Source organism: Candida parapsilosis, contig 006139, assembly GCF_000182765.1.
Source record: "Candida parapsilosis strain CDC317 annotated contig 006139".
Classification (NCBI taxonomy): domain Eukaryota; kingdom Fungi; phylum Ascomycota; class Pichiomycetes; order Serinales; family Debaryomycetaceae; genus Lodderomyces; species Lodderomyces parapsilosis.
Window position 1 is genome coordinate 210,787 of NW_023503282.1, and position 13,770 is coordinate 224,556.

At 37.1% G+C, this 13,770-nt stretch overlaps 7 protein-coding genes across 7 annotated transcripts; 6 read left to right on the top strand and 1 right to left on the bottom strand. All coding sequences in view use genetic code 12, as the record gives it.

The window, feature by feature from the left end:
• Window positions 1-1,701: 1,701 nt before the first annotated feature.
• CPAR2_500890 (uncharacterized protein) lies at window positions 1,702-3,891 on the top strand (the record flags this gene model as incomplete). Its single annotated transcript, XM_036810497.1, has 1 exon — window positions 1,702-3,891. One exon carries the CDS (start codon window positions 1,702-1,704, stop codon window positions 3,889-3,891), a length of 2,190 nt encoding a protein of 729 aa, XP_036667028.1.
• A 259-nt stretch (window positions 3,892-4,150) lies between these two features.
• CPAR2_500900 (uncharacterized protein) lies at window positions 4,151-5,695 on the top strand (the record flags this gene model as incomplete). The annotated part of the gene is made up of 1 exon (XM_036810498.1): window positions 4,151-5,695. One exon carries the CDS (start codon window positions 4,151-4,153, stop codon window positions 5,693-5,695), a length of 1,545 nt encoding a protein of 514 aa, XP_036667029.1.
• Window positions 5,696-6,039: 344 nt separating this feature from the next.
• CPAR2_500910 (uncharacterized protein) lies at window positions 6,040-6,624 on the bottom strand (the record flags this gene model as incomplete). Its single annotated transcript, XM_036810499.1, has 1 exon — window positions 6,040-6,624. One exon carries the CDS (start codon window positions 6,622-6,624, stop codon window positions 6,040-6,042), a length of 585 nt encoding a protein of 194 aa, XP_036667030.1.
• Window positions 6,625-8,393: 1,769 nt separating this feature from the next.
• On the top strand, window positions 8,394-9,671 carry SAP10 (aspartyl protease SAP10; the record flags this gene model as incomplete). Its single annotated transcript, XM_036810500.1, has 1 exon — window positions 8,394-9,671. The coding sequence occupies one exon, from the start codon at window positions 8,394-8,396 to the stop codon at window positions 9,669-9,671; it is 1,278 nt and encodes a 425-aa protein (XP_036667031.1).
• A 466-nt stretch (window positions 9,672-10,137) lies between these two features.
• Window positions 10,138-10,953, top strand: CPAR2_500930 (60S ribosomal protein eL22; the record flags this gene model as incomplete). Its single annotated transcript, XM_036810502.1, has 2 exons — window positions 10,138-10,149; window positions 10,603-10,953. The coding sequence occupies 2 exons, from the start codon at window positions 10,138-10,140 to the stop codon at window positions 10,951-10,953; spliced, it is 363 nt and encodes a 120-aa protein (XP_036667032.1).
• Window positions 10,954-11,226: 273 nt separating this feature from the next.
• CPAR2_500940 (tubulin-binding prefolding complex subunit) lies at window positions 11,227-11,619 on the top strand (the record flags this gene model as incomplete). Its single annotated transcript, XM_036810503.1, has 1 exon — window positions 11,227-11,619. The coding sequence occupies one exon, from the start codon at window positions 11,227-11,229 to the stop codon at window positions 11,617-11,619; it is 393 nt and encodes a 130-aa protein (XP_036667033.1).
• A 634-nt stretch (window positions 11,620-12,253) lies between these two features.
• On the top strand, window positions 12,254-13,117 carry CBR1 (Cbr1p; the record flags this gene model as incomplete). The annotated part of the gene is made up of 1 exon (XM_036810504.1): window positions 12,254-13,117. The coding sequence occupies one exon, from the start codon at window positions 12,254-12,256 to the stop codon at window positions 13,115-13,117; it is 864 nt and encodes a 287-aa protein (XP_036667034.1).
• Between the last annotated feature and the right edge of the window lie 653 nt (window positions 13,118-13,770).

A 13,770-nucleotide genomic window follows, 5' to 3' on the forward strand; every position in this document is an offset into this window, starting at 1 on the left:
CCTATACTACAGAACATGCTGGCTATTGAAAGCGGGTACAGTGCCATGGTCGTGTTGAACGGGAACCTTCCACGGATGGCTTCTTCCGTCGTGGTCTGGTTTTTTGATTCCGCCGTATGACGGACAATTATAATAAATATTCTTGGTTCAGTAATCGACGCATTTTTACTTTCGTCGAACGGCTTCTATGTGGACCGGTTATTCGAGAGGCATTCAAAGAAAGGGGCATAAAGAGGCTTCCAATGCTGTGTTCATTTATATAGTTGGTCAATACTTACATACTCTTTCCTGCGTACTTTCTCCATAATAGCTGATTTTTCGCAACAACAGATGGACTTGTTGAACGCGCCTTATCCGTTACACATTTTACCGTCATTTTCCGTTTTTATCCGCCCCACTTTGGAATTTGCAACCGATTTGTAACTGATATCCACTAAGAGAATGCTGTTTTTTAGAGCACGAGTGTATTGACCCATCTATACTAACGGCCTTTCTATGGTGTGTATGGAGGAGTCCTTTCTCGAGTGTAGAAGGACGTCTTCTTCTCCTTGTTGAGCACAAATTACCACGCTAGCCTGTACTTGTTAGTTTCAACAGAGGTATTAAAATGCCGAGGCTTTCAATCACATTGTTGATACGATTTTCTATGGTCAGTTTGCATTACGAGGTATTTAATTCTACAGTAGGATGGAATCACATTTTTGAGAAGACAGCTACTCTAAGCTCAAGTAAACTTTTTTCTTAATGCTACCACACTACTCTCTTGAAGCCTTGGCAGGCCAATACAAATCGATTCACAGAACTTCACAGGATGAGAGGATGGCACTCGAACGACTTGGCTTTTTTCCCTTACTTAACAAGGCTTTTTTTGGGGAGAGAGTGAGACGGTGAATTTTAAAGGTGTTCGTCACGCTCAAAGTGATATCTACCTCACACCTACTCAATATTATATACGTATGTGGGTCGACTAAGCGGGCGCAATGATATTGTCATGTTATTTGCAAAACCTTTAATAATCATTAGGTAACGTTTCAATGTCATTATGATCTTACTGCAATATCGGTTTTAGTTTTACACTTTTTTTGTGACACATTATGTATCTCAATTGATGCATTTACACGCTTTAAATGATGGCGCAACCAAATGATATTATGTTTATCTGCCCGATACATTCAAAAGAGTAAAAGTATAAAGCTTTTGTATTGTTGGTGTATTGTACAAAGTGGATTGTGTATTACCATCAAAAACCATAACTGATATAGACTTGTTACGTAAATGATTCTTTGTTATACTTCTCTTATTCTATTATTCACCCCTTCCCCTGTCACAAGACTTTAATTTTGCGACAATCTATAAAATATTTTCATTTCATTTTAATTTTATTTTAATTTTTTTATTTTTTTTTTTTTTTTTCTTGGTACAGTCACAAGATCACAGTCTCTTCTTTTGGTGAAAAGATCAACAACAATAAGTCAAATCAGTATAGAACACCACTGACGCTAACTACACTTATTCATCGTTTACTAGCTAACTACTAACCATCAGAAAAGTATATACAAGCATACATTCAAAGGAATCAGTTGCTATACACGATCCTCCCCCTTCAATGCACAAATCGTTTTCGTACATCCAAGATAGATTCATTATAGATCACTAGCAGCCCCACACATTATGAAAAATTCTTCTTCAATAACCTCAAAAATGCTACGAAGCAAAAGAAGGTTTAAAAAACCACTCATTCTTGTGTTTCTCATCAATATAGTATACGTATTAACCTTTTGCCTATCTCGTTCAGCCAATAAAAATGTCGATACCCAACAGATACATATCACCACAGATGGCTCAGATCTGCTACCGCAACTAGCAAATACCGATATAGACTACGCTAGAAAGTTGGAGCATTTACTAACCAACATGGAACCACCAAAACATACAACTACTTTAGAGAAATCACTAAAGGAGTTGAATAATATTGCCCAATCGAATCTACTTTATCAAGATGATCGACTCACTTTTGGCTCACTTTTTGACCACATTCTATCTCAAGATAGCATCCCTAAAGCAATACCATTTCAGTGGTCAGATTGGGTGGACTTGTCATACTTGAATCATCAGTTAAATAAACCATTTGAACAACGACTCAAATGTCTAGACATTATACACGAAATGAATTTTGTGCCTTCGGGAGGCAGGGCAAGAGCAAAATCAGACCCAAAGAGAATTGGCTGTATAGATACCAAGGATCTTTCTGATGAAGAAGTTAAACAATTGGGGTTCCAAGATAAATCGGAATTGCCGGGATTTATTCAGTTTCAGCACACATCAGTTACAACCACAGAGTATGTGAGGAATTTGCAGGGAAAATCGTACTTGTTAACTCATCAACCACTCCCCTACAAAATCATGTTTTTGAACGATTATGGTGATGATTTACTGTTTGATGTATACAAAGGACGTCGTCCTGAAACAACAAAGTCCAAATTCAATCTTGTTACCCAGTTTGAGCAAATTGCTCCAAATACAACTTTCAAGTATAGCCCACAGCCTCTTATAGAGTTGCAAGAAAAACATTTCACCTACAATCGGATAATTCTTGCTCAAAAATGGAACCAACTTCGCACAGCAAAGGAACCACTTGATCTAATGCAGCAATCTTTTTTAAACTCAATGGTGACCACTATAGAAACCAAGCCATCGAGAAACCCTGAAACTAGGTATTTCAAAGAAGCCACCTTGCATACGAATTTCGATAATCTGGATTCGGGATGGCATTATGATTGGCGGTTTTTCAACGGGAAATTAGGTGATAATGTTGATCGTACATCAATCATAATGGAAAGGTTACTGCGCAACTGGTTCAAATTTAGTGAGAAACATGGCATGGTTAGCTGGATCGCCCATGGTCCATTATTGAGTTGGTATTGGAATGGAGGTACATTTCCATTTGATAATGATTTGGATATACAAATGCCAATTGAACATTTACTAAAATTGGGTGAGTTTTATAATCAAACTTTGGTTGTTGAGGATGTACGTGAAGGTACCGGAAAATTTCTTATTGAAGTGGGGACTTTTGTTCATAATCGACAAATATCAAAACGTGGGAACCATATTGATGCAAGATTTATTGACATTGATACAGGGGTTTACATTGACATTACCGGTTTGAGTACAAGTGGAGCTTCTCCATCGTCAAACTATTTTCAAAATGTCAATGACGATGTGGACGAAGGACCTGTGTTGGAGAAGGGCGCTGCTGTGTTTAATGATAGACGAGTTCATTTCTATAACCTACCCCACTTGTCCCCATTGAAATTAACCATGTTGAATGGTGTACCATGCTATGTCCCCAATTCAATAATCCAACGATTAAAATTTGAATACCCCAACCGTGCATTGACAAAAGTGGAATACAAGGATTGGTATTTTGTCAACAAATTGCAAAGTTGGATCCATGAACCCTCATTGGTGAAGGCTCTCGATCCTAATGACTACATGAAATCAAATGGACGTGTCAACAAAACAAAGCTCAAAAAACTCATTCAAAATTTATCAGATGAGGAGATTTATCAAATCTTGACGGAAAACCACCAAGTCTTGATTGATTACTACCAATCACAAGCATTGGCGCAGTATCATCAACGAGAAATACGTCACTTGTTTCAAGTGGATGGTACTAAACACAAAAATGTGAATGATTTGCCGCAGGGAAAGATTTTGGATAACCCAAATGCATATGCCGATCAAGAGTATATTCATCTTATCAAACAAGGTGTTCACTTGAAGCCACCGGTGAGAGAGTCGTTGTTTGAATATGAAAAAGTAAATGGTTACAGAGACAAGCATAACCAACAAGCATTTGAAAAGTTGGATAAGATTGAAGTTCACTAGAGGGAGATTTGAGGAGAGTATAGGATGCACAATGGTGGGAATTGTATTTTTTTTTTTTGTATTGGTTGTGCCATGGATCCACTTTGAGCAACATTTCAGCATACCATATAAATTTTTATCCTTCATGTTTTTGATTCTATATTTCTATTGCCTCTTATTTTTTTCGCAACAATAACAACCCCCTCAAAGTTACATTCACAGTTTTTTCAAATATATGTCACTAGTTCATGAACCTCTGAGTACACAAGTGCCAACAACTATGCAACTTGTACAACAAGCACAGTCACATCCACAACCACCTTCTCATTCTGCCCTCGTACAAACACAGCAGCATGAGCCAAGAGGGTACCAAAAACAACCCAAACACCTGCCAATTTTAACCATCAAGAATTTATTTGATATCCAATCGGAGTCATCATCAGCGTCAGCTTCATCACTGTTACAATCTGACCACTCATTGCAATCAACTGCCACTCCGTTCAATCGAAGCAATACAAGTTCCATATCTACATATGATAACAATCATCACAACCACCACCAACACCGCCATCACCATCATCACCATAACCACCATTCGCATAATCATCAGCACAAGAGGGCAAGAAATCTGGATTGTGGGTTAACAGTGGCAAATCACACCCATGAAGATGGATTTAGTGTTTATGAAAACTCCCCCGTTGATGAAGACAAAGTTGTCTTGGAAGTATATGAACAAAATAGGAAACCATGCACAACTGCAATACAATCTCACTCATCGCCATTATCGGTTATGAATTTCAATTTTGAGTTTGATAATTGGAGTTTGGATGAGTTGCCACCGATGGACGATGGCAAATTTAATGAAAGAATCAAACTTGAATCAGCTAATAACTCACAGCCAGGAGTATTGCTGCTGCTGTTGCCACTGCAGGGAGATATTGAACCAAATCAAAACGGTGGAGACGAAGCTATGGATCAAAGTATGGAGTTGAATTCCATGATTGAGAGTATGAAGGAGTTGACATTATTGGATAGGTTTAAAGGAATGATTCGCAAGAATTCAACCAATATGCTTAAACGGTTGAATAGCTCCAGTTTTGATTTGCTTTTGTTCAAGAATGGCGAAAATGGGTTTATGGATGCGACTACACGTATAGTAGTCCCCTCATCTTCATTGTCATTATCGAATTCGCCATCACCAAGCAAGATCAAATTTGAAGAATATGTGAAATCAGAGTCTGATGAACCAAAAGATCAACAAAATCAACAAAATCAACATGATCAACAAGATCAGGCAAATTCGATGATGCCATCAGTATCAACGAGCACTCCAACTCCAATAACACCGAATAATTACTACTCAACTTTTAAATCTACCCGTCATCATAAACGCAACAAAGGGAAACTATCTACCACAACTTGTACCACCCCATCGTCATCATCATCATCTCCAAAACGTAAAAAATCATTCTTGCATTTACGTTCAGCTTCATTACCCTTTAATTTTTTCGATTTCAAACTGAATCGTCATCAACACCACCACAGTCATTACAATCATCATCATTTGTCAAAGGGTGATCACAAAACCAGTGATTATTGTTGTTCTCAATTACATCTTGATCCACCAAAACTGATTTTGAAATGTAAAGTGAATCAAAATTATAATCAAGAATCAATTGAATCAATAAAACAGGATCTGATTCAATTTGATGAGTTTTGGCGTAAATTTGAATTGATGGAACAGGCTAAGAATAATTATAGTAATGATGAATTGTTGAATACTATGCGGTTGGAACAGGTTCGGAATTACTATTATGGTAATTGAAACATTGCAAGGGGATGAGGGAGAGGAAGGGACAGAGAAGGGTGTTTGGTTTATTGCATCTATAGGCCTTTATTTTTTTTTATTGATGTTGTTTTCTAGTTTAAAATGGATGTTTTCTATGATTTATCTAGTGTAGATTCTTAAGAGGAATTTCTTTCCACGCTACCATTAGTTTTGCAACACTCGCTACTGCCCTTACTTAATAATGCATCAAACTACATCTACTTAAAAATAAAGGGTGCTAAATATTGCGCTTCATACTAAATGGGAAAATACTTCTATACCTGTATAAATACCGAAATTGAACCAAAAGGTAGTCAGACAATTACTTGGGTCCCTTTTTCTTAATTTTCCTCCAAGCTGTATGGATAATCAGGTATAGCTCCAGATGCATCATACTTCCCAATTGCCCTCACGGTAATTTCTTGATCACCGGAATCACAATACTTGACATTATCCTTAACTGTTCCGTGGTAAATATACGAACAATTGCATTCAACATCAAAGCACAATGACCATTTGCCCAATTTATTATAAAGCAACTCATCCCTAAATAAGCTAAACCCGGTAGACAATTCACCTTTAGGACACGCTTTCAATCTATTTGTACGATTATCAACTCTGATGAAATGTAATCCCTCATTGTTTAAATTATCTACTTTATAACTACCATTAATCAAAATTTTACCTTCAATATACTTTGCTGACGTGGTGGAGGAGTTTGCGGTGTCCTTTGTGTGCTGAGGAATGAATAGTTTGGATGATTGGTAATCGACTCTTTGGATTGGTGCATTGAGGTATTGAGTTTCGTGTTGTAAATTGTAGGTGTAATCTTCATCGTAGGCTGCAAGGAGAAACTGTTCAGACTGGGGCTTGATCATATGAGCTGCAGCGATGCAAATTGGTAGGAGAACAAGTGCCAAATGCATGATTGAGCTTTGGGAAAAGAGGCTGTCTTGATTCTGAATTAGACGGTCTCATGTCTATGTCTATATATTTAACTTCTTTGATATGCAACCAAATATTCACACACACAAATTTGTGTGTGTGGGGTGGTAACCAAACGGGCAACTACAAGAACACGTGCAATCTTTGGGTATTGCATTGCCACGATGTTCCCCATTTGACTCTGTTGGTAGCTGAGATGTTTGAAGTGACTTGTCGCCACAAGCTACTCCAGTGAAACTTTGCACCATCAAGTAGTCATTATGTTTTAAGTTAAAGTTGACAACTTCATCACACACTGATGAATGTCGTCTTTCCTCAAATGATCGAACTAACTCCCATCAAGTAGATGTATGAGCTTCAGAGGTACCAAAAGTCTACATTTTTGGGCTTTCTTAAACAATATACTATCACTTTTAGCAATTTATTGAAAAAATGATAATGCCCCCCTGAGCTACCCTCGTCAAGACAAGGTCGCGATAGAACTAGCAAGAATAGGCATAAAAAGGCAAAATTCCAGCTTACCCACCGGAAATGAACGGGCCAGCAGAAATGTGCAATAGAAAAATCCTGTGGCGCCTGACACCAGAAAGTGGAAGCATGAATCGAAAATTATATTCAGCACTTTTGCGTTGAAATAATTTCGACATCGTATAGAGAATACCAGCAACAATTTCAATGAAATTGATTCATCATTTATCAAAACTCAAACCGATAATCATCCATCTCTTACATGGTAATCAGGCCAGGACGACAGGCCACGTCCTTAATGGGCGGACTCAAGTCGACTAAAATCGTCACGAACGGATTAATATTAAGATGTGACAGTGCCCCGAACTCCAACAATCGCATTTTTTTTCAGTAAAAAGGTTTAAACGAGTTCAGGAAACCGAATACTGTAAAACAAAGAGCTAAAAGAAATGAGCTTCTTTCTCCTTTTGTCTCTTTTTTGCTGATTGAACTTTTATTGTGAAAATCAGTGCGTGTAGGTACGAAAACTGCTCAGTAAAGGAGCGTGGAAAGATTTTTACTGTGAACCTCCAATGGGAGACTCCCTTTTGAGCCTATTAAGGTGATCCAACCTACGGTAAAACCATTGTCTTGTAACCTAAGCACATAATCCCCTTCAATTACCTACTGCTTGAATGTAGTAACATTTATCACTTTACAAACAATTGTTGGCTCGAAACGCACAACCCAAAACTGAACGTGGGTTGGGTGCTTCGTGTAGATAAGTTTAACTGAAATACACGTTTGTAAAAGAATCTGATCCTTTAAACTTCATAAGGGTTATAGAGAATCTTGAAGTGGATTGTAGGTAACTTTCGAAAATTTTAGCAGCAAAGATAGCAATTATAAAGTTGGTTTACTAAAGCTAAGCACGTTACTTTATGACCTGCCCGCAGGCGGTAACGATCCCTTCCATTCGGATTGAAAGTTTGTTATGGATTACGTAGCTCTACTGGCAATGAAAACCTCTTTCACTGGTTACCTCCAAACACAGCCCCTGGTTAGTTCTAGAATCGCAAAAAAACGAAAAACGTGTGTTGCAACATCTAATAATTACACAAAACACAATAACAAAGCTCATGCACGTGCAATTTTAACCCCTATGAGATGATGGCTAATGCATGCAGGCATTGTTTTTGATAAATATCGACAAATTGGGAAATGTAATTGACTTCTAAAAGAGAAATTAAAATGAACCGACTTCGACACACTATTTCTTTTCTTGAAAAGATTACTACCAACCATGTCCATACCTGGCCTATTATTCCTACTAGCGTCATACCTACCGATCATTGTCGAGTCGGCAATAAGCTTGGACTTTGATGTCTTGACACATGAGATGGAGCCAAGATTTGACAAACGAGATACACTAAACACAGCCATAAAGTTACAAAAAAATGTTTATTTGACAAACTTGACTATTGGATCCTCCAAGGATGAGGTTGTTGTATCAATAGACACTGGATCTTCTGAGTTGTGGGTAATGTCTCAAAACGTGCAATGTGCAACTGTTGATCAGTTACATGCGGAAAATGCACCCAATATACCGAATATTTTTAACGACTTGGATGAAGAGTATTCTTGTAAGGCCAATGGTACATTCGATTATGAAAACTCGACAACTTACAAATACATAAATGATGATTTTAGTATTGCATTTGCTGACGGGTCAGCTGCTATTGGTCAATACGGACGTGATGACGTAAGTGTGGGGAATGTCACAATAGAAGGATTGAAATTTGGTGTTGCTACTGCGTCAAGTATTGATTTTGGGATTTTGGGTATCAAACACAATGAGAGGTATGATAATTTCATTTCGTTATTGAAGAAACAAGGGTATATTGATACTGCTCAATATTCAATCTACTTGAATGATCAAAAAGGTACAATACTATTTGGGGGTGTGGATAATAACAAGTATCAAGGTGAGTTGGCAACTACTCATATGGAGAATAGTGGAATACACATCAAAGATGTATCGCTTAGTGGGGACAAAACCACTTCAATCCAATCTCAGTTACAATATGTGATATTTGACACAGGATCCACCTTCTCAACGTTACCACTGGACTGGATTAAAGTTATTGGAGAATCAATAAATGGAACTTACAACAACGACGAACAGGCATACGAGGTGCCGTGTGAATCAACAAATGAAGTGTTTTTCAATTTCAAAGTTGGCAACACCACTTTAAATGTGTCGGTATCCGACTTGATCATCAATAATGAAAGAACAAATGGCAAATGTTACCTTGGTGTGATGGATGAGTCACTAATAGGAGGTACGATATTTGGTTCAGATATTTTGAAACATTTCTATGTCGTATTCAACTTGGATGACGATAAGTTATCCATTGCGCCAGTATCAACGTCTGATGATGCCTCTGATACAGAGTCTAGTTCTAGTGAGAATAGGTTTTCGAATCGATCAGAAGCAAGTACCAACAACATACGAACGATGTTGTACGCCTATTGCATGAGTTTGATACCATTGTCTATATACGTATTTGTTTTATATTAATAGATTATAAAGAACTAATAAAATACGAGTAGAGTTGTTCTCAATTGCAATAAACTAAATCATTGCAAGGGTCGCCAATGCTTGATCGAGTAATGGAACTTCTTTTTTTGCCTCATTTCGCAACTAAATTTGTTGACAATTTAATGACCTTCAGAAACCTTGAATGGGACAATGAAATATTAAGAGAATAGCTGGTATGTGACGTTCACTGAAATGCGAATGACGACACGTTGTAGGTTTATCTTTAACGATTGACCCATTTATGGTTCTGCCTATTTTTATATACTATGCGCTACCACTTGTATAGGGCTATAGACCTTGTCGATGTTTTCATGTTTTTTTCTTTTCTTCTTCTCTGCGCAACAGATTCCGCACACTCCAAGAAAGATAATTTTTCAATCAAAGAAAACCCACTTGCTTCATACTCTTCTCCATCCAATATCAACTAAATCAATAATCAATCAACATGGCTCCAATTGTATGTATACACCCACATTGATTCTTCAATGTGTTACAACCATCACGAATTTCATTTCGAGTATCAGCTCAAAGTCTGAACTCCCATACTAAAAACCGGGCATATCCAATAGGGGAAGAATAGTCATGGCATATCTATCTGCTGTGATTATCAAAAGTTCCGAAAGATAACAACAAAAAAAAGAACAACAACAAAGAACTGATATTAGTATCAAACCTATGGATTACAATCTTGAGAGATGACGTTTGGACCTTCCTGTGTTTCGTCTTGTTTTCTGCTCAAAGATTTGGAACCCTTTGTCTCAAAATTTTTTTACCCCCGTTTATGGGAGGGATGCTTTGCTGCCGATACTTTATTTGCAAATGTAATCGTGTGCGTTTTAACGCATTGGTCAAATTTCAAATAAGTATTATTCAAGTGCGGTAGGCTAACCTTTCTAACCACTTTTTTTAGACCACTAAGAAATCCAAAGCTGCCAAAAAATTCGTCGTTGACACTTCAGCTCCAGTTGAAAATGGTGTTTTTGACCAAGAAGGTTACGTCAAGTACTTGATTGAACACATCAAAGTTGACAATATTGTTGGAAACTTGGGTGATGAAATTTCTGTTACTTCTGAAGGTAACAAGGTTGTTGTTGTTTCAAACACCAAATTCAGTGGTAAATACTTGAAATACTTGACCAAGAGATACTTGAAAAAGAACCAAATCAGAGATTGGATCAGATTTGTTGCTGTTAAACAAAACCAATACAGATTGCAATTCTACTCTGTTGCTGAAGATGATGAAGAAGAAGATGAAGAGTAAATTATTTAAAGGTTTACTTTTCAATTAATTTTCTTTGTCTTTTCAATTTTTTTGTTCTTTTTAAAAAGGGGGTTCTACATAGGTTTGTATAAATATTAATATTCACTTTCGGAACAACTAGCTGAACTGTAGTATTAAAATGTTGTGTGGTTGGGTTGGTGAGCTTTGCAGTTGTAGGTTAGAGATTGCGCTACCATCCCGCAACAAAACATAAGATCTGCTAAAAAATCAAACATTCATCACATCAACACAATGTCAAGTCAACAAAGTACAATGGAATTACTACCTGAAGGACAAAGAAATACTGCTACAGAAGTGAGTTGGGAAGACCAGCAAAAGATCAACAAGTTTTCAACCATCATATCCAAGAAGGACCAACAGCAAGCCATACTAGACAAGTTGAAAGTTGAAAAAGAGTATCTTGATGATTTATCAACCGAATTGGAGTTACTAGATGAGGATGAGTCTGTACAATACAAGATTGGTGATGCATTTGTGTTTATGAAGACGAGTAAAGCATTGTCCAAGATTGAAGCTGATGACAAGGCATTATCTGAAAAGATTGATAAAGTGGAGGAATTAATTGACGGGTTTGATGAACAATTGGGGGAATTGAAGAAACACTTGTATGGTAAATTTGGTAATAATATCAATTTGGAGAGATAGAAGAGAATTCTTTACGGAAAAGGTCCGTTGGAGATTCAAACTGGGGATGCGGCGGATAGTTTAATGATGCAGCAATACGGCAGTATCATAGTAGAGAGTGTTGATGTGTAGCGGTATAACTAGAACATAACAAGGCGTAGGAAGTTTCAACTCAATTTGTCTGGCATTTGAAACTTTTGTTGTTGGTGAAAAAAATGCATATGATTTCCACATTTGGTAAAAAGACCCTGTGTAAAGCAGTTAAAGCAGTTTGCTACTTTTATATCTTGATACTAAACATTTCATGCTCTTAGCTTGTTGTAGCCATGGTATACCCTAACCATCACTATAAATATGACAGCGTCGTGCCATTAGTATTACCCGATTCGGGATATTTATAATATTTCTACAGAAAGGGGAGGGGTGGTACTTCACATTGTGTTGTATTAAAATTCATATGCCTCTTCTCATCATGTGACAATGCTAAAAGAAAAAAAAATAAAAATCACCAACAAAAAAGAATTTCCAGCGCGTGTTATATTCTTACTTGTATTCCGATATCTTCCAATTTTCTCCAGTTGACCACTTCTTTTTCCTTTCCCCATTACAATCTGTACGAACCACATCGAAGCTTTCCTTTTTTTTTTTTTGAAACATGGCTGACTCTTCATCTGAACCTAATCCTTTCCTTATACTTGCTACGGTTGCTACTATTATCATCTCGTTTGTTAGCTACTATTTCCTCAAGTTATCAAGACAGAATAACAAGCCAGCATTGATTCCTGATCAATTTCAGAAATTTCCTTTGATCAGTATTACTAAAGTGTCCCATAACTCGGCAATTTATAGATTTGGATTACCAAAACCTACCGATACTTTGAATTTACCCATTGGACAGCATATTTCCATTGGTGCTATTATTGATGGTAAAGAGATTGTTAGATCATATACCCCCATTTCCACCAGTGACCAAAGGGGTCATTTTGACTTGTTGATTAAAACTTATGAGAATGGTAATATTTCCAAGCATGTTGCTTCTAAAAAAGTTGGTGATTATGTTGAAATTAGAGGCCCAAAGGGATTCTTTACTCATACTCCAAACATGAAGAAGTCATTTGGAATGATTGCTGGTGGTACTGGTATCGCACCAATGTATCAAATCATTACCGCTATTTTAAACAATCCTGAGGATAACATCAAGATTTCTTTAATCTATGCCAATGTTACTGAGAATGATATTTTGTTGAGAAAGGAATTGGAAGCATATGCTGCTAAACATCCAGATAGATTGAAAATTCATTATGTTTTGAACGAGGCTCCAGCTGATTGGGAATTTAGTACTGGATTTGTTACTCCAGAATTGATTGACAAACACTTGCCAAAACCTTCTGATGAAACTACATTGTTATTGTGTGGACCTCCACCAATGATTAGTGCTATGAAAAAAGCTGCTGCATCATTAGGATATGAAAAGGCTAAACCAGTGTCCAAATTAGGAGACCAAGTGTTTGTCTTTTAGAGGTGGGGTTTAGACGTTTCTATGTAGATTAGATTTATTTGAAAGATACGAAGTGAAGAGAATTGGTTGGTGAAAATATACAAAGAATCACGTGCTAAAATGGGGGTAGAGGGGGGGGGTTGTTCTGTCGTATAACAAACGAGAATTGTTTCTTTGGATTGACCGACCGGAGATAACACAAAAGAAGAAGAAGAACAACAACAAACAACAAACAGCGACATTAGCAAACAGCGACATTAGGAAACAGCGACATTAGCAAACAGCGACATTATAACAAATCGGATGTAAAAAAAAAACAAAGAGAGACAAAGAGAGACAAAGAGACAAAAAAAGAAACTTAATCACTCACAACTAAGACAATAATCATTCAATCTGCATCTCTTTTAAAACCCACGTTTGTATATTTTATTTTACTCTATTTACTATAACCAACTGACTGTTGTATTGATTTACCAACCAAGCACTGGACTTGTACAAAGAAGAAGTTAGAAGTAATTACTAATCACACACACCCGGACTAGAGCTTATCATATTGTTTGTTACCACTCAGCTAGAAGCGATAATAACACCTTTACAAACTTTCGCTTTTAAAGAGCAACCCACAGGTCACACGTGCATACAACAACAACAACAACAACAACAACAACAACAAC